Source organism: Neopsephotus bourkii, unplaced genomic scaffold (genome assembly GCF_033783945.1).
Source record: "Neopsephotus bourkii isolate Nb327-2 ecotype Australia unplaced genomic scaffold, CSIRO-AGI_Nbou_v1 NB_1825, whole genome shotgun sequence".
Classification (NCBI taxonomy): Eukaryota; Metazoa; Chordata; class Aves; order Psittaciformes; family Psittacidae; genus Neopsephotus; species Neopsephotus bourkii.
The window spans coordinates 12,838,701-12,859,792 of NW_026902298.1; the positions used below are offsets into that span (position 1 = coordinate 12,838,701).

Below are 21,092 nucleotides of genomic sequence, written 5' to 3' on the forward strand. Positions count from 1 at the left end.
CCTCATTGCTCTTTGCAGCTACCTGAGGAGGGGAAGTGGAGAGGGGTGCTGAGCTCTTCTCCCTTGTATCCTGTGATAAGACACATGGGAATAGTTCAAAGCGGCACCAGAGGTGGCTTAGACTGGGCATTAGGAAGCACTTCTTTAGCAAGGGGGTGGTCAAACACTGGAACAGGCTTCCCAGAGAGGTGGTCAAAGCCTTGACCATGTACCTTGACTACACAGGGTCACCTGCAATGAACATAATCAAAATAAGCCTATCTGTGTGTTTGGAAAGAAATATTTTTGCATATTGCTATGAATGTGTGATCCAGGATTGCATGGGGTTTAATCTCATGAGGTTATTTCTCTACTGTTTTGGGGGGAGAGGGGATTACTGCTGGTTGGTTGGGTTTGGAATTAGTTGTTTTCTTCCAATTAGCAGGTATCTTAACCCTAGGGAACAAATCAGGCAGTGAGAGGCATGCAAGAGGAGCTGAGTGCAAAAAAAGCTCTCCTGTCTCCTCGCTCCTGGGAACAATGACAGAAGCCTAGGGTAGACAACCTCTCACCATGGCACGTTTGGCTCAAATGGGCAAATTATGCTGTGTATGTGCATGTAGGTGCTGGGTTTGATGCAGAGCCAGACCAGGAGAAATCACTGCTCAGGAGGCACAGATCCTCCTGCAGAAGCTGCTCATGCAAAAAGATATACTTGCTATAGCAAGCCTTCCTGGAGCTTTCAGGGATCTCTGTAGGTCTGCACCTTTCTTGTCTTCTTCACAGATGGCTAAAGGGAACACCATAGTTAAATTTTTCTTACCTCAAGAGGGAAGAATAAGATTCCTAGAGCAGAAGACCCTCTTTAGATGCCCTACTGCATAGCACAAAATTATCCTTCTTGCACCAGGATCATGCAAAACCCTTTATCCCCCATGTGGTTGCCTCCTAATTCTGCCAGTGTTGAGCTTATGCAAGACCCAGCCAACAGCAAAGGCAGGGAGAGCTGGTGAAATCAAGGGCCTACATAACCTTGCTCTTGTTTTGGGGGTGGGTTTTAAAGCCAGCAGTGTTTCTTTGTTTAGCCTGTATTTCTAGTTACTACGTTACTGCCACTCACACCAGGAGCAGGAAGAGGTATGGATAACCAAGAAGCAGTGAGGAAGTGCACAGAGGAGCTTGGCAGTCAAGCAGTGGAGAACTTCATCAACACTTTTGCTTTCTCGGTTGATCTGGTACCCATGGCCTGTGTCTTTTCTGCCTCTGTCCAAAGCCTCCCTTGCAGGTGATCTGTGCCCACAGGAGTCCATATGACGTGTGCCTTTCTTTCTCTAAACCCTTGCCTGTGATATGTCATGGTCCCAGTCACAAATCCATTCCACAGGCTGCTGCTTGCCTCATTACCACTTCACAGATGCAAAACACCAGCAGAGATAATAAAATATGCTTTTAATGTAGTCTGCCTTCAACATGTTAGACAAACATTTCAGACACTTTCTCAAGGTAACTAGCACCCTTTTAGCACCTTATTCTTCATGGTTGCCTATTTTCTGCACCGTACAATGACTTGGACTCCACTGGTGCAGCTGAATTGCAATGAATTGATTCAGTGAAATTCTTTGGAGAAAAAGTTTCTTTTCAGTCTTTTCTTTGTTCATCTGAGATTGCCATTTAGTGAGGTTGAGCAGAATTCCTTCGAAGCCTGCTGGTTTCCTGTAAGGGAGCTTCAGTCTCTCAGTAGGTTGAGACAAAATAGCATCTTTCTTTGACATTATTTCTTTTTCTGCCTCTTCCGTGCCACTGCTGTGTGCAAGGCCTTCATAATGAGGTCTTTGTTATTCAGGACATTGTATTCACCCAGCTGAACCAGACGGTCATATACCTTCTCAGTGTATTGAACTGAATATGTTGAATAAGGGGAACAGGAACTATAGAGATCAACTTTGCCATCATCCATCTCTGACTCTGAGCGCTTCTCACCTAGGAGGAAGGGGTGACAAATCACTGCTGAGCGATGCGAGCTACTCTGGTCATAAGCAAGCAAATTCTTAATAGGGCAGGGAAAAGAGAAGTGTCTTCACAGAGAGAGTTCATAGTCTAAATTGATCTTGTGGGTTTAAATTTTTTTATTAAACAAATAATTCTGTTTTCAAACTGACAGCTCAGTCCCTGCTTCAGGTGGATATCAGATGCTTTACATGACGAGAGGAGAAAAATGGTGATTAGTCCTCTTACACTGGTCTGCATTGCAATTTTGAGCTCTACCTGTGGCTCATGAAGATACATCAAAGTTATCTCCAAACTATCTATCTTAGGGATCAAAACAGCACAGCCACAGCATCAAATCTGACATGGGAAAAAAAGAGTAACTTTAAGCAGCAGCAAGGTTTGGTGTACTGAAATGAGCCAATGTGAACTTCAGGGGTTAGAGTATTAGATACACTCCTTTAATAAGGTGCATGTTTTTAAGGCTGCCCATGATGTAAACCTTTTTTTCACATACTTGATTACTTACCTGGTGCTTTGTATTTTTGGAAGGTATCATTAATTAGTGGGAAAAATAGCAGTACTGGAGCTCCTGGTGTCTCAGCACCATCAAAGAGGTAACACTCCTTCAGGTTTTTGTTGTCTTCTTCACTCAAGTCCACCTTGGGAAAAGGGATTCCCTGCTCTGAGCAGTACTTGCAGGTCTGGTCCAGAGCCTGATTCAATTAACAGAACAGTATGAAGACTTAAAGAGGATTTCAAGGATCAGGATTTCTTGAAGTCCAGCAACAAGAGGGCCATTTTCCAAGCTAGCTGCTTGAAAACTCTGAAATCCCTATTGGAAAGCACTGCATCATTGGAGAGAATATTTTTTTCTTTTCTATGAGTTTTAGCACAAAACAACTGTATCATGCAAGAAAAACAAATGAGAATATGCACTGCCTATAAATGAAGTATCTGCAGAATTAAGCTACAAATGCTAGCGATCGAGATTTTTAGTAGGAACAGTAGAGAGAATACCTAAGTGTTACAAACTTCCAGGTATTCAGCTGTTGAAGAAGAAATAGAGACTGCTTCAATTCCTCTCACCTGTGTCTGGGATCCTGCACTGTAATTTAAATGCAGGATGATGTCCACCTTTCTTTCTGGTTTTAAAAGTGGCATGATGCTTGTATTGATGAAAAATCCCGTATCTACCAGAGAAAGGAATTCCTCCGATTGTGTCAGCTGGTTGGGAAACGTATCTAACACGGTATCTAAAAGGAAAGATTTTTCTTGCTATAAGTGCAATAGAGTAAAACTGGTTAGCCTCTTTTTCCCTTTTATATCATGACCACAGAGTCATAACTGGTTACCATCTTTGGGAAAGGGAGATTTTCCATATCCCTTTTCTTCTGCTCTCCCAACTCCAGCCACATGCAATTGTATGTTGTAGTGGCAACATTCATGAAGGGAGTTTCTTGTGCCTCTCCACTGAGTGTGTCTTCAGAGAAAGGGACAACCATCACCAGGAGCTGGTGCCCTTGCCTCAGGAGGTGTGTGCCACCATCAAATTGGCATAGAGATGAACACTACACTATGTTACATCCCAGTGTGCCACAACTGATTTATCTAATGGTGCTTCCACCCAAACATTGCCTCTAATCTTGGAGAATGGGTTTAAGATCAGATTTGGGTTTTCTCTCCCCAGACACAGAGGTCTTCTGTTACCTTTCCATCTGCAGAAGTGCTTGTTCTCCAGGTAGTCATTATGCATCTGGAAGCCCTTTAGGAAGTTGTGGTCCTGGGCAATGCAGACACGGTCAGTGAGAGCACTGCGGAGAGTGCTGCCGAGGGGGCCCGGAGGGGTGAACAAGCGAGTCCTCAGCTCATGTGGCTCATGTGGTAAGAGGGGTTCCTCCTCTGCACAGGGAAAATGTGTTAAATCCTACCTGCCTAGAGCAAGGCCATCCCCAAAGGTGTCAGGGTAAGTAGTAAAAATCCAGTGGATTTTTAATTTAAAAGGCCTATGTTGAAAAAACTCAGTGAGCACAAGTGACAAAAGTAAAAAAGAAAATACAGTGCTACTCTTACTAGCCAAATACCATTTCTTATGTAGTCCAGACTTGGATAAAAAACAAGACACAATATCAGGCAGGAATAAAAATCTACTCTGGACATATGCAAACTTGTGTAACAGAGTGAACGGAGGCTTTGGAAAAGGATAGCTGTTGTACTTATTTGTATTACAGTAGCTCTTACTTACTATAGTAAAAAACTTTCTCCTTTATTAGTAATTACAGATAAATCTTATTATTCTTGAACATATTACTCATCTGACAGTATCAGTATTCCACTCCCAGTGAGTACACAGTTCACAGGACTGGAGATTTTTAAACTATCCAGTTATGCTTTGCAGTATGAGATTCTGAACCCAATTCCTTCCAGAAAGGCAACATGGCCTTTGAAGAAACCCTCCAAAAAAAAAGCCAAATCTACTGTGCACATCTCATGTAGCAGATGGGTATAATAGTTTATCTAACATTAACTCTACCTAGCAACAAATAGTAAGGAAGAAGTATGATAATTTACCTATATTGTCGATTTTGTCCTGGGTCCACCTATGCCAGAAATCTTCTGATGAATGGGACAAATTCCAGATATATAATACGTTAAATGAGAATAAACTACTCCACACTCCTGTAAAAAGGAAAGAGATTTCTAATTTGTTCACTTATAACATTCACACATCATGAATTGAAAAACTGTTATCATGAGAAGAAATTTGTGAGTCTTGTGTTTTTCGTTTGTTTTAAATGGATGATGTGTCATTCTTATTTGGCTGCTGCTTCTTAGGGCTTGTATAAAAATAAAGGATGAAAGTTTTCAATCTGAGAGATTTGATGGGAAATTATGCTGAAAGGACCTAACTTCAAAGTGATCTTACAGCCTCTAGATTTGTAGGCTTCCCTTTTTGAGAACAAGCCTGTTAACACAGAGAGATGAGTTTTGACCATGCATTTTTGACCTTGAGAAACACAGAATCACAGAATCCCAAGGGTTGGAAGGGACCTCGAGAGATCATCTGGTCCAAACCCCCTGCAAGAGCAGGGTAACCTAGAGTACATCACACAGGAACTTGTCCAGGCAGGCCTTGAATATCTCCAATGTGGGAGACCCCACAACCCCCCTGGGCAACCTGTTCCAGTGCTCTGTCACTCTCACAGTAAAGAAGTTCTTCCTGATGTTAACGTGGAACCTTCTATGCTCCAGTTTGCACCCATTGCCCCTTGTCCTATCACTGGATATCACTGAAAAAAGCCTAGCTCCATCATCATGACACCCACCGTTACATATTTGTAAACACTCATGAGGTCACCCCTCAGTCTCCTCTTCTCCAAGCTGAAGAGACCCAGCTCCTTCAGCCTCTCCTCATAAGGGAGGTGTTCCACTCCCTTAATCATCTTTGTGGCTCTGCGCTGGACTCTTTCAAGCAGTTCCCTGTCCTTCTTGAACTGAGGGGCCCAGAACTGGACGCAGTATTCCAGATGTGGCCTAACCAAGGCAGAATAGAGGGGGAGGAGAACCTCTCTTGACCTACTAACCACACTTTCTAATGCACCCCAGGATGCCATTCGCCTTCTTGGCCACAAGGGCACATTGCTGGCTCATGTTCATCCTCCTATCCACCAGGACCCCCAGGTCCCTTTCCCCTTCGCTACTTTCCAGCAGGTCAGTCCCCAGCCTGTACTGGTACATGGGGTTGTTCTTCCCCAGATGCAAGACTCTACACTTGCCCTTGTTGAATTTCATCAAATTTCTCCCCGCCCAACTCTCCAGCCTGTCCAGGTCTCGCTGAATGGCAGCACAGCCTTCTGGTGTGTCAGCCATTCCTCCCAGTTTAGTGTCATCAGCGAACTTGCTGAGAGTACACTTGGTTCCCTCATCCAGGTCGTTGATGAAAATATTAAACAGCACTGGTCCCAGCACCGACCCCTGAGGCACTCCACTAGTCACAGACATCCAGCTAGGTTCTGCACCACTGACCACAACTCTCTGCCTTCTTCCTTCCAACCAGTTCTTGATCCACCTCACTACCTGATCGTCAAGCCCACACTTCCTTAGCTTATCTATGAGAATGCTGTGTTTATCCCTTAGGGCACAACTTCTCACGGTTTTCTTGCTCAGGAAGTGCAAATATATGTACATCCAACATAGGCTTAGGATAAAACAAAGCAGTATCTCCCTCTCTGTAAGTCCAGTGGTCAGCTGAACAAACCGAAGTTTGCATCTGGAATCAGTCACAAGTTGACAACTTCTGTCTTCATCTGGAAAACGTGTATCCATGCTCCACTTCAGCCAATAATAAAAATGTTTCTAGATATGACTAGACCATTTCCCCCCCAGGCTTGCCCAGGCAATGTGGAAACTGGAGACAGTGATGTGTGACTCTCTGGAGCAGATGGACCTGGCATGTTCAAACCTATCCTGATGCATGGAAGAATCAGCGAGAAGGCTCATGTAAACTGTCTATAGGAAGCACACAAATTACTGACTACCTGTGAGACAGGCAAGAGGATCTGGAGTTTATGCTTTTGGAGTAGCATGAGCAGAGCCATGGATTCCCAGGGACCTGAATTTTATTGTTGCACTGGAAGTGATACTGTATTTTTATTCAAAATTAGCTTTAAAAAGGAAAGTAACTATTGGTCTGTTGCTTTGAATTTTCTTTTTTACAGTAAAATGAACCCATTATAGTAGTTATTAATTCATCAATGAAATGTTTATCCTCTCTGGTGAAAATGCCCTATCAGTCGTGCACCAGCGCTTTATTAGTTCTTAGTTTATATAGCTCACATATATGTACACAAATAAGTCATTCGGATGGTTTCAAGATCTTACCTTCTAAGAAGCAGATCCGGGATTCAGGGATCTTCTTCATCAACCGACCCATGAAGAACTCACTGCCAAAATCCTCAGTGCGAACAAAAGCCCCATATTTTTGCAATCCCACCTCATAAGGGGTGAACTCCACCCATTCTGTGACAAGGAATGCAAAGAAGAGAACAATGCTTTACTACCCTTGTTGATAAAAATGCTGGTTTTATTATGGGAAGGAAAGGAGTTAAAAATTCAAACAATTTCTGCAGTGAAGTCAAAGTACAGATGAAAACTCATGCACATGAAAAGGCTTTGGAATATATTTCAGTCTGTTGCATAGGCAAACTTTTACTTGACAGCAAGGACATTGTATGAATACAGATCAGCTGAGGATCTCATCTTTAAATGAGAGGTCTTTTTTTAGACTATCTGAAAAGACTGTCCAGGAATTTATCACCTTAAATATAAAGACAAATGACTCTCAGAAGTCTTGTCATTACCTTTGAAATCCAGAGTGCTATAGTTGCTCTTGACATTGACTGCAGTATAGATAGGCAATGGGTTCTGACCACGATCAATGGCCCGTTGCTGATCGGAGAGTCTATGGTTGTCTTTCTGTGATTCCAGAAATACGGTTACACTGAGATGAAAATTAGCACAATGTTTTTTCTGTGTCTAAGCTTGAAGGGCAGAAAAAAATCTGCCTCTAAAGTATAGTGTGTGCTGAGATTAAATTATGAAATGTTCCATATTTTTCAAAATTCTTGTAAGTATTCTGTTATTGAAATATCTGCAGGCATTTAATCTGATGCCAGATTATTTGATGACTCATTAGGATGAAAATAGAAGGAAATGATGAAGAGCAGAAAGCAATACTTTTGGACTAAACCAGTTTAATGCATTATGCTGCAAGCTTATGTAAGGCCTCTCAGCTATTTCAAAAGTCTGATGGTCCGTTTGTTAATACCTCTCATGGGCATTAAGATAATGTCTGTAATTTTGCTTTTTGAAATAAAATACTTGCAGAAAAAGACAAAAATATTAAAATATAATTTTTTTTTCAAAATGTTTATCTTGGAGTTTTCTTAGAAAAACATATCCAAAATCTCAAGAGCAAGGATGTTGATTTCCACCATGGTCGGACATCTAAATGACAGCCACCAAATGTTTTGGAAATGGCTGTGCATTTGCATATGCACAATCACACTGTTTTGTAACAAACTACTTCTATCAGAACTAGAAGGAAAATATCTTCTCCAGAAATTAGTTTTCAGAAAATGGTAAGCCACTGTAAATGCTGCTTTATGACATACTGTACCCCATCATGCAAAAAAGATTCCAGGACAAGGCTCCAGAGATCTATAAAAGATGTTTTGCGGCCCTCTTTTTTCCTTTGAGACAGCTGCTTTTTGTAATACTTCAAGTACTCCAAGGAAAGGGAATTTATTTTGCATTTTGTCATATGTTTTCGAGCCTCACTGATTTGCTTGTTGAGATCCTTTTGTGACCAGTTAGCATCTCTGTACAAGTTTGACATGGTCCTATAAGAGGAAATATATTTTGAAGAGGGAAAAAAAACATACCAAATTTTGAAGTAGGGTTAGGGTTAAGGTTAGGCAATGGCTGTATTTTAGGTTTCTAATTTAAGTTTTTGATTTGAAATTAAATAAAGATTTCCTATCTTCAGTTCCCTAAGAAACTATCATGTTCCCTTTAAAGTCACAGTCAAGATAGCTGCCAAAATAGCATAAGCCATTTTTCATAAGCCATTCTCAGAAAAGCACTTGTTTTCATGTTGTTGCAAACCTTACTCCATGAAAAGAATGTAATCTGTCAATTTTGGAAGGAGATAAAAAGCCAGGTCTGCTGATGGTATTATAGGTAGATTACTGCATGTCAGTCCCAGCCTACTTCTGTGCATTGGTTTTATCAGGAAGATGCCAGCCAAGAGCTGCCCAGACCTACTTACCACGTAGTACCAGACAAGCCAGTCAGGTACGTGGCACAGTCCAAGACGTTGAGTTTCCTGAGCCCCCTTAGACTGCCATACAGTGCGGTCAAAGATCTCATCCCTCCTCCTGTAGTCATGATTGCCACCACCGGGGTCTGTGCAACACATGAGCAGAAAGGGCTTGTGTCACACAGTGGACTGCAGCTGACTGGGGCTCTCAGCAGAGATACACAAAGCCTGACACCACCACACATGCCCAGACACAGACCCTTTTTTCAAATGATTTCTACTGAAAAATAAGCTACAACTTATTTTATAAAGGAGAATAAAGATGAAAGTAATGACAGTTTCTGTTTAGGTAGCTTGTCTCGAAAGTGTTCAATATGGATATTTGGTAAAACCGAAACGAAAATGCATTAGTGCAAACGAAACAAGTGATAAAAAAGTTGTAAAGGCAAGAATTAAAAAGAATTCTCCCAAGTCAAAGACAGAAGGAAAGATTACACAAAAAACAATGACAATCACAGGGTAAAGACTGGAAGAAATTATTTCTCTGTAAGGAATGTCTACCCAAGATTGCAATGAAGGTGTTATCAGGAGTTGAACTCCAGATAGCAACTGCAAAAGACACAAATGGCAGGGTGAAATGAGAGGTATGGGAGAGTGCTGGGAGTGTACATAATTTAAAAGATGAGGAAAGACCAGAAAAAAAAAATTAACTGGGAAGAAAAATCCTGCGAGTATGACCCCACTGCTAAGGATCTGTTAGATGTTTTTAATGTTTGCCCTACAGACCTCATGGTCCAGCAAATCATGCTCCAGCTGCAGGACTTTCTTCAGAGCAGGAGCAACATAACGCTGCCTTTTGCGTAGAAAGTCTTGTTCCTGCATGCAGAGGTCAAACCCCAAACGCACATCAAGGTGGTCTGGGCTGGAGCAGAGATCAGGAAATAAGAATATCCTGGGTTATTATTGGTAGAAAAGCTCAGAGTTTCCAATAGAAGAAAATAAATCAGACACACAAAGTACTACATTTACAGAAGGAACCTTTCCAACGCTCGCAAATAGGTATAGCATACTGCATGAAAGGATAATAGAAAAAGGGACTGCTAAATGTCTAAGCAGCTATCAAAAGGAAACCTAAGGAAGGACATTCCTGCAGATAATTTCTGAGATGTCTGCTGTCTGGATTCTGTCATAGTTTAGCCTGCACTGAGAGCTGTAGGAAAAACCTCTTACATTTTTCTTCAATTAGACAGCAAAGTTTGTCTACTTTTGATGAACAGTACCAGGCTATCAGTTGCACTCTTGCACAGTGTTAAAGAATAGGTTAAAGACTGTGCTGAGCATAACACTGACTAGCATAATTGGCTTGTAGTATTATTTCTTCTATTTTGTGCATCTTCTTCATTACTCATATCCCACTATGGGTTATAGACACTTGTGAATTTTGTACCTATAGTTAGCTTTCAGCGCATGTGAATCCACATCACTTAGTCACACAACCTGCTGTTCTACTGTGAGTGCCTCCTCCCAGTAAAAAGCCGGGGGAAATGAGTTCAGTTAAGGACATGTTAGTCTCCAAGGTTGGCCAAGTCTCTTACCAGTCTTCTGCCTTTGCATATAAATCAAATCCTTTATCCTGAAAAGCAAGAATAAAAACAGTAAAAACATGAATATTCCTCCCTTGCAGCTCCAGGAGGAATTTCACGTGTGCTGTTCCTGCATTGCAATTACATATTGGGAGCTCTGAATAATCCAAGAGCACATGTGAACAGATCTAGTGGTTTATTGGTTTATTGTCAGGGAAGCTGTTCAGTAATTCCCAGTGTTTTCTGGTGAATGTAATGTCTGAAGACAGCTGCTATGTACAGAAGAAAGTTATGATAATGTACACCTTACCCATCTTTACCAACATTAGCCAGCCAGGCTGCAGCCACACAGCTGCAGCCACACTACTATTCTACACAGCAGCATTTGCTCCTCCCTTTCTGCCTTACATCCCATAACATCCATGATTCTTTCATCCTATATAGATTTCTTTTAGAATCTAAAAGTGCTTTGCAAAGCATAGTCAGTATCAGCAAGAGATTGGAGCTGCACCAATTAGTTCAGGTGCCCCACTGGTGTGTGAGAAGGGAAAAACAACCACCCCACAAAAGAGCAGGCACTCACCTCTGCTAAGATCATGTTTTTTCCGCTTGGAATGGAATGAAGTTCCACATTTGGAGAGCCTGTATCATGTGCACAAGAGCACTGAGAAAAAACAAATATATCCAAGGTCATATTGTAAGGAATGTTACTCCCTTTGCACAATGCAAATTATTGTTACTATTTATGGTGCATGTTACTTTACATGACATGACTGTGTTTATTGTAAAGTCCACTTATAACATACAATGGCAGGAGGTGGTTTCTTCCCTGGTAGTGTAACATCCAGTGTTGGCTGCTTGTATCTGGCATAGTGGAATTTGGCAGGAGAGGAGCAGCTGAAGAGCAGGTCAGATCCCAGTGTAATGTCTTGGGTGCCCTCATAAGAACCTTGCACTTTAAAGGAGAATTCTTTCTCTAAGGAAGAGACACAAAGAAATATGCAGAAAGACGTTTTCTCATCAGAATTGGAAACCAAGATTCTTACGGATCATAGACTGTTCTCAAGTTTCAGATTTGTTATTGGTTTGGTTTTTGGATTCTTACATTAAAACAATTGTGTTCATTATATGAGCACATCATGATTTAAAAATAGCTGATGGATAGCTCACTTGATACAGATTTCTTCCCCTTTTTCTTCTTCTTCTCAATCACCTGAACTTCCAAGCGGCAGATTTTGCGAGACTGTAAGAGATACGAATAAAATACCTCATGGGAGGGAATTTTCCATCTAAGATTGTTTCCTAGTCTAAGCTCATACTGATGATGATACAAATGCCATAGAGTCAGTGCATTTTGTCTGGAGGAAAACATTTTCTCTCAACCACAAGCTCAATATCAGATGCTGGATGGAACAGGAGGAGTCTCTGAGAAACGGGATGCAGCCAGGGCAAGGCTGGGGGTGCAGCATGGATGAAGATGGGAGAAAGTAAAGACAAAGTGAAAAACAGCCCTCCTGGGATCCCAACAAAGATCTAGAGGACTGATTTAAACAAAAATAATGAGGAAACAAAGCTAATAACATGAACAAACAACGTGGTCAGAAAGTCCATGTGTAAAAAGTGCAGTTAGGCATGCAGGAAATGACATGTGCCTGGGATGGAACCAACCCTGTCATTTGGCCAATATGGGAACTCAGGGGGAGTTCTGTTCAAGGGAGAGTTCAGTTCTGCACCGATGTCTCAGACCTAAACCACTTCCATGTGTTGCCTTCACAATATGGGAGGAATGCTAGCATGGGGGATCTCCCCACTCTTCCACCTGCAGCCTCTCCACAACTGCCATCCATGAGGATGTGTCGGGAGGCAGATGAACTGGAAAATCACAATGTTTCAGTGCTGGCTTTGCTCAGTCAGAGGGTATGTTGGCCTCATGACTGTGAGTCAAATGATGCAAGTGTGGCAACAGGACAAGAAAGATGACAAAATATAACACTCACCACTAGTACTCCATTAGTAATGATGGTTTCAGGAGGGCCTGAACTAGGAAACAGAAAGAAAAACACATTTTTAACAAGTCAGTATAATTACAGTATAATTCATGAGTCACACCCTTCTGATTTTCCTTTTGCTTATTTTTAGCTGCATATTGGATTTGAAAGAAAAGTCCCAGGAGACTCGCAGTACAATTTTCTTCACCCTAGGTGACGAAGGGCACAATAGTCATCCTTCAGCTCATCCAGTCCTGGAGCTCAGGAAGAAAAGAGGTACAGCAGGACCAAACCATGTAGTGACTTTACGCTGAGGCTGCAGATATTTTCACAGATTCTAGTTTTTTTACAAATTTCAGTTTGTTGGAGGATGGGACAGAAAAGGCTCTAGACCAGAAATCCAGTGTATTATTCCATGTTGTGCTTTGAACAGAGGTGAAGCCTCTTGTTGATTCAAAGACAAACACATAACAAAACAGCAGTCCCAGTATTCTGGTCCTAAATAGTATTCATTACATTAGGCAAAGAAAAGGGTTTAGGGTCTTCTCCCTGTCTGTCTAAAGTTCATGGAAGATTATCCTGGCGTACACCAAGTCGTCACACAGCTCATAGCACATATTCCTCAGGAAGCCGTATTCATCATCAGCATCATCAAGGAATGATGCACTCTAGACAATTAGACTAGATTATTTCATGTATTTGAATTGCTGTTTCTTTTTGCTGAAGATTATATTTTATTTAATGTTTACTCACATATTACCCAATGCAAATCCCACTTCTAGCTCCTGTTGTTTCTGGAAAATAAAAGAAGGCACTGTTCTACTGGCAGTTCCCATAATGCAAGTTCTCACTCTCACAATATAGTTACACATGCATCATTAGTGATTGACAGAGATTTAAAATAGAGGCATCTTCCACCTCACATTTGTGTCTCTTGAGCCACACAATTCTTTATTGATCGGTGTCCGGATGGCTGTGATAGCCATTTTTAACAAAGAAAGTAGTTGGCTGCCTGCTTCTGCTGTGACAAAAGGGACAGACCAAGGCAGAGATGCTGTCTGCCAGCAGAGAAAAAGGGTCTGCTGGGGGGGCGCAACTGAAGCCTTCTAGTGTAAGGAGGGGAAATGTTGACATGCAAAGCAGCTGTGGAAAATGAGAAGCACTTAACTCAGCAATGTGTTGAGAGCATTGGTGCAGAGGTAAATCTGACATTAAGGCCTGGTCTGTGAGGTGGTGAAGAAGAGTATAATCCCTAGGAGGAAGAAAGCACAGGAGAGAGGAAAACAAAGGTGGAGACAGAAGGGATGATGAACAGAGAAGAGAGACCATACTGTAGGTTACTTAGCTGCTGAAATTACCTATTGCATTAAAGAAATGAAAAAGTTATTCATATAGGAAAAAATATTATAAAGTCCTGAAGAGTATGAGCTCTGACTCCTGTAGCTGTGAAAATGCAATAATGAAAGGCTTGAATATAGCACCTGTAACCATCCAGACAGTAATGAGCTGAGTTACAGCTAGCCAAAAGTTTCTATTTTACCAAGGGCTAGTAGAATTCCACACATTGCTCCTCTGGTATTTTGGAGAAAAAGAAATTCTCGCATTTCAAGATAATGAACTGCAGGGTGGAGTTTGAGTAGGTAATTGATCAACTGAATGGTACATGACAAATGCACAAGAGACTGGGAGAGAACTGGAAAAGGAAAGGGACAGACGAAACATACCAGGAGGTGGGATGGGCAACTTTCAGAGCCTCCCTGGACATTCAAATTAAGAATATTTCTTGTTGGCAAGCTGACTTAGACACCTTATTTAAACACCCATGCCACAGTCCGTAATTAGAAACTAGTCTGGTTTGACACCTTCTGATCACAGAGTTATTACTTCCTAATTAATAGGTTAAGTAACAAGTTATGACAAAAGCATAATGTACTAGCATGGACACATTCCTTGATCCTCTATGGGAGCATGTTCAGCAAAGTGTCAATTTTACGAATACACCTGAAGTTTGTGAGCCACTGTGGCCAGCACCAAACCCGTCAGTGTGCCTACAGATCCAGGTGTGAAGAGGCTTTCCCACATCAGAATGAAAAGAACTCCCTTTTATGTGCCTGGGCAGCCCACACACAAGAAGGAAAAAAGAAGAAATATTTTGCAAATAATATTTTAGACAGAAAAGCAAACATGCTCTTGCCAACCTATACCATTCCTTATTTCAGACCTCACCTGTGAATCGCACTTGAAGTGCATGAAGACTTCCTCTCCCAGGGAAAGTTTGGCTATATCAAAGTACACCGTGAAGAGGTGGTCATCTTGAGTAATCACATCCTTATCATAGAATGCCAGCTCCAGCACATTCTGGGAAGAAAAGGACTTTATCATGTCTCATGTCTCATTCAAAGCAGGAGACCCTGAATACAGCTGGTTTAGTCAGGAGTAAGAGGACATAAAGAAAAAGAGGCAAAACCTACGAAAAGGATTGTGAGGAAATCAGACATCTCAAAGGTCATATTCCATCCATGGCTGAGAGATACCTGTCTTTCATACCATGGAAAACCATCATAAGGGTATATGTTATTTTCACATATTTCTGCATCTTTCCTTGCCTCCTTTTCTTGCCTCCTCATTACTTATGTCCCCTTAGCAAAGGATAAAACCTGGCAGTTCCTCCATAGGTCATGGTTAACAGGGAAGTTCCAGTTCAGTACCTTAACCTGACTCTGGATCCTGAAGTAGAAGGTTTCATTCCAGACTGGATCTTTACAGTTCGTGATGGTCTTAGTCTTAAATTTGTCAGTTGAAGCCGTTGGCAGCCACAAACTTACATAGCAATCAGTCTGGCTTACTGCATGTTAAAAACACAAACACACCTAAAATAAGGATTTGTTCTAGAAGAAAGCATGAATTGAACAGCATGAAGCTTTTCTTCAAAGAGAGACACTATGATACATGATGATATATTTCTCCAACATAAACATTACAATTTAGGTAATAGGAATGGAGACAAAAGAAGAGAGACATGATTCTTCTCTGAATAAATGTAATTAGAGGTATACAAAAACATTAAAAATAAAGGATTTTCTTTTCCTTCTATGTCATCAAGTAATCAATATGTCCCAGGATAGAATAATTCAGGACAACCATAGCACCCTATATCTGGAAGGATTTAGGAAATAGAGTGATAGCTTCTATTTTAGTCAGACAGAACCGTAAAAAAAAAAAAGTTCACAACAGAGGGAAAAAAAATGCTTCTTGTTTCTGCATAAGTAAAGCTATGATTTTCTATTATATTTCAGTTGCAGGCCATCAGAAATGAGCCTACAAAATGTAACAAAAACTAACAGGATTTTATCTGTGAAAGCTGGTCATAGGGAATTGGGGTACGCTAATTTGGATTACTTAGCCTTCAGCTTGAGTGCCAGCTCCTTTTGAGATAAGGCTGCTCCCTTTTCAGTATTTGCTCCATTATCCCAACCAGTTTGAGTTCTTTTTCACATAAAAATATTCCAGAAGAAACCACAGGAGATCTTTCCACATTTCTTGCTTTCAACAGACTGTAGAGCTTTCCCTGCTCGCTTTAGGGATGCAGAGAAATACATGCAATAGGTACATACGTGACCTTATAGAGTTACGTCTGCACAGAATAGGGCTGATGCAAAGAAAAGTAACTTACTAGGCTAACTGCTGGAAACAGTATGCCAGTGAAAGGACTTTCTCCAGCATGGAAAATATCTAGACAGCACTTTTTCCTGGACCAGGATAAGCTAGTTTAAGGGGACTGAAGAGAGAACTACAGATACTTACAGACATCTGCCCGGAGGATATTTCTTGCTCTTATGACTCTTACAGTCAGTAAGTAACACAGAGATGTTTCTACCTGCAGGGAAAAAAAAACAAAATGAACAACATACAAAAGACAAGAGTAAATCCCAGTTGCACAGAGCATATTTAGAAATGATCGAAAGAAATACCCAAATCATGAACAACTTAGTCTAATTTTGCTATGCGGCTATGAAATAGCCAACACATGTATTTTCCTACTAATATCTAAATCAAGTACTAGACTGAAAGTCTTATCTACCTTTATAGCATGAAATGTGGATTTGTATTATTATGGACAATTTATTTGCTTTCTGGTGAAAATCTAGCTGCACAAAGCGGTAAGATTGAGACTCAGCCTGGGAGATTTACTTGTTAAATTTCCAAGGCAGAAAATGAAAAGCTGCCTTAGGCTTTTTGCAAGTGATAAAATTATTGTTGTGGAAATCAACTCTCACCCAGTCATTGCACATGTTCAGTGTCTTGGGCTACAGGATATGGTTTTCTCATATTCCTGCCCTTTTAAACATACAGGAGTCCCCACAGTTAGACGTGACCTCTGATACCTATAGAATCACAGAATCATAGAATAGTTAGGGTTGGAAAGGACCTTAAGATCATTCAGTTCCAACCCCCCTGCCATGGGCAGGGACACCTCACACTAAACCATATCACCCAAGGCTCTCTCCAACCTGGTCTTGAACACTGCCAGGGATGGAGCATTCACAACCTCTCTGGGCAACCTATTCCAGTGCCCCACCACCCTAATAGGAAAGAACTTCCTCCTTATATCCAATCTAAACTTCCCCTGTTTAAGTTTTAACCCATTACCCCTTGTCCTATCACTACAGTCCCTAATGAAGAGTCGATCCCCAGCAACCCTATAGGCCCCCTTCACATACTGGAAGGCTGCTATGAGGTCTCCACGCAGCCTTCTCTTCTCCAGGCTGAACAGCCCCAGCTTTCTCAGCCTATCTTCATACGGGAGGTGCTCCAGTCCCCTGATCATTCTCATGGCCTCCTCTGGACTTGTTCCAGCAGTTCCATGTCCTTTTTATGTTGAGGACACCAGAACTGCACACATATCCATGCTGCTATCAATGTCAGAGGAAGACATCACTGCTTTGCACTTCCACCATGCTAGTCACTATGCATATATTTTTAGTTGACAGGGTCATAACTGCTCCTCTTGAGCTGAGCTCACCTATGATTTTGTCTTGTGAGAACTATTTCTCTAGTTTTGAACCATGTAAACTCTTCATGTCTGAAATTTCTTTGCACTGTTTTGCATAAGAAGTGTAAACACAGTGTTTTACAACTGATAAGAAACTTGTTTGTTCCCTTTGACTTCTCTCTTTCCTAATTAGCTCATGTCTCTGACATTAAGACTTAATGCTTGTCTTCTTAGCCTCTCATATTGGAGCCCAAACATAAGCCCATATTCCTTGTCCTTTTACCATAAAATAAACAAATAAATACCATTAATCTCCAGTCATGGAAATGAGGAAAAGACACAATATGATGGAATATAAATCAGCAGAAAAATGTTACTCCAAAAGTTCTGAAGTGCAAAAGGCATTTATTGCAACTACAGGGCCATGGGCAGGTAGGACACAACCTGCTCACTCTACCTATACTCAAAATGACTACAAAAAGACCATTTCCAGTCCTGAAGTGGCATTAGCATGACACTGATTCATTAGTCTCACTGAGAAGCATGTGTGACACAGGTACTGTGGGAGAGGAGAGCAGGACTTTTGCTCTACTTGGCCTGAGTAAAGCAATTTGGTATGTACTGAGTCAATAATGTGCTGTGCTTACCATCTGTAAAAAGAAAGGTACATCAGTGTTCATAGGCTCAATGGAATATATGCCTGTGTGATGTCTTTCATATTGTTTATTGAGTGCATTAATGCACACAGCAATGAATATATGTTTTGGGGTTTGGAGGCAGTACAGATGGAAAGTGTTCAGTAATTACAGAGCCAGTAACTGCCAGTGGCTGGCTGTAGTGAAGACACTTTCCTGGAAGGGTTTAAGGCAGTTTCATGGATGAGGTCTCTTGGAGCTACCTTCATGGATTGTGGTGATCTCACAGTGCCAGGGAAGGAGTACAGAGTGAACAAAGTACTCAGGCATGTGGATATGTCCTGTCATAACCAGGGAGCCTTGGCTTAGACATCACAGAGGTATAAATTACAGCTGGCCAAAATTCTGTCAGTGGTGAGTTTTGCCTAAAATAATTGAGAGCTTTGGTTTGTTCTTCTGAACCTGCCAAGATCTGTGGAGTGTAGAGTGCTGAGTTTTAGGGCCTATTTTCTCATCTTTGGGTTTTCCGTTCAACTAATCAGCAGAAAGGTCTGGCTATTCCTTAAACTATAAGCACACCACCTGTTGCTCAGCAGCTTAAGTCAGCTAGAAACGGAACAAGGGAGAGTTCCTAATTGTTACTAAGTGGCCTCAAACTAGAGAGAACAAGGTCAAAAAGCCTTTTTCAGCTGATGTGGTCTTCTCATTTCTTAGAGGAAATATTTCATATAATTTGTCTGAAATATCCTGGAAAACAATTAGGTTTTTGTAAAGGCCAGAAGAAGGATTAACCCAGGAAACCAGGTGTTGAAAATCTGCTTCTAGATTGTCCCACATACTTTGTGGGTTTAATTGCCACAGTTTCACAGCTCTTATTACCTAGACTGGCAGTAAATTTAGCAAGACATATGTAGCAGAAAGCCTATTCAAACCCATCCTTTTGAAGAAAATAGTCTTGTTAAAACAGGGTTCATTTCCCATGTAACAAGGACAGAAAACAGCACTAGGACTTTAACATGAAGCAAGACTGTATAAGTGAAGTGATTAAAACGATAAGCGAGACAGTGCTTCGCAGAGGGAGCTGTGGGTTACTGAGCTAATCAGACTGGCAGATTCTGAACCCTGTCTGTTCTCATCCAGGCTCCACCCAGCAGGAAAGTCTCTTCTACAGTTTTGATTTTAAATTCTCCTTTGTGGTACCTTTGTAACAGGAGTTTGCTGTTCCACATCGGAATTCATCCACATAGTTCCTTCTTCTAGCTGAGAGGTTTGAGTGATCACCTCCTGCAACAAGAAGGGACAACATTACCCCTGCAAAAACCATCTTGTTTCTGGAAAGCAATCTTCATCAGGAACCGAGAACTGCAGAACAGCAGTGAAGAGGAGCCGGTAGGCAGTGCTGGCTGTAGAGCCTGTACAAATGATTCCTGCTATGCTCGGTGCCACTGCTTGCTCCGTGCTTGCCCCAGTAAGCCTGGGCAGAGGCGTAGCAGCCAGGTAAGGTCCACCCTTTGCATGACACATGGGGAGGGAAGGCTCCTGGCCCTGACTGTTAAAGGAACAGTCTCCCATACACACACCCTGTTGTTAATCTTTCACCTTGAAGCACATTTCTATTTAATACTTACTCTAAGGCTGCATACATCTCTAAAATTAAAAAAACCTCTAATATACAAAATGCTTCCTTAGTAAAGAAACTCTTATTGCTCAAGTAGTTTTCACTTCCTTCCTATGGTTTACTATGATTTTTAAAATTTTGATAATGAGCTCCTGAGGCACTTTCTCCATCCTGTGCAGTTATTTGTAGTCAATGGTAAGTCAAAAATGTAGTCCCATCTTTGCACTATGTGCAAAACAGCTGAGATATCAGCTGCTTTTCTTTGCTCTGCACCCTTCTTACCTGAGACAAAATGCCATCTTGCTCCATTGTGGTCATTGTCATGTACACGTCCAGTGTTATCTCTGACAATGCAATTTCACATCTCCCAGCTTCCACAGACGCCAATAGTTTAAGCGTCTCATATGGTGGTGAGCAACTATTTTATAAACTGACTCAGAGCCCCACCTCTGCCTGATTTCTTAAACCCAGTTATTCCCCTCCCATTTTCTTATGCTAGGAAGCTGAACTCTGTGGTCGAGTAAATAGGAATACCTTTACGTATAGAGCAGGAGGAAGTATGCAGTTTGAGTCATTTGCCCAATGCTGGCCAATAGCAAGTTTATAACTAATAGTAAGAAACGGATGCTCTTTTATCTGAGCACTGAACTTTCCACTTCGTGAGACCTCAAAACCTACAGAAATACTCTACAATAAAATGCGGCAACAGTATATTAATTGAGTGTAGATTATCCATGACAGTAAGCAGGTAGGATAAAACAACTGAAGAAAAAATAAAAGGAGACAACACTATTGCTCTCAGACTAAACTGGTTCTTGCAAAAGCCAGTTTAAGGCTTTCCGTACCATATATCTCTACAATCCCAAGTCTACATTTGCAGAGCAGACACACTCATGTTGGTTTATATGTACTCAGCTTTGGTCCAGCGGGGCTGGGTCTCTCCTTAAGCAGTATTCTTTCTCCCTTCTTTCCTATAACTTATTATTATTTTTGTTTAGATGAAGAGTCCTAAAGCAATGATTTTCCTTAGCTTAGCTCCATCCCCCGTTAACACTTCCGCACCACTTTCCAGCTGGGACTCTGGCTGCAATCTAACTGCATTTAAGAGCCCATGTCTGACCCAATGAACCCTGCCAGCCAGAGGCAAAACTCAGCACCGAATGCACTCCATCCTCTGAACTATCCTCAGCACCCCTGTGAAGCTGCTACAGGACACTTGTGCCTGCCCTGTGAGCACCAAGATGCCTCCTATACCACTGAAACCAGCACAGCTCCCAGCTCACTGGAATAGGGTTAAAAAGGACACCCAAAACTGTTTATATGTTTAGCAGGTTGTAACAGACCAAAATCTCTGAGGGAATGGAAACCTTTGGCTTCCCTGCTCTCCTGGTAAGTTGTCTATGAGCAAAAAGTTACCCAATCCCTAAGCATTCTGGAATTTACTGGTTAAACGTTGCTACCAGACAGCACAGCCCCCTTTGCACATTCCT

At 41.5% G+C, this 21,092-nt stretch overlaps 1 protein-coding gene across 1 annotated transcript; it reads right to left on the bottom strand.

Moving 5' to 3' along the window:
* Positions 1-1,501: 1,501 nt before the first annotated feature.
* LOC133207131 (cytosolic phospholipase A2 epsilon-like) lies at positions 1,502-19,366 on the bottom strand. The gene is made up of 20 exons (XM_061343775.1): positions 19,185-19,366; positions 16,161-16,233; positions 15,065-15,201; positions 14,583-14,714; positions 13,110-13,150; positions 12,366-12,408; positions 11,539-11,611; positions 11,175-11,344; positions 10,952-11,032; positions 10,381-10,418; positions 9,572-9,707; positions 8,795-8,931; positions 8,144-8,366; positions 7,326-7,440; positions 6,847-6,984; positions 4,537-4,644; positions 3,676-3,867; positions 3,055-3,221; positions 2,495-2,681; positions 1,502-1,959 (listed from the first exon to the last, which is right to left on the bottom strand). The coding sequence occupies exons 1-20, from the start codon at positions 19,227-19,229 to the stop codon at positions 1,751-1,753; spliced, it is 2,445 nt and encodes an 814-aa protein (XP_061199759.1). The 5' UTR covers positions 19,230-19,366; the 3' UTR covers positions 1,502-1,750.
* Positions 19,367-21,092: the final 1,726 nt, after the last annotated feature.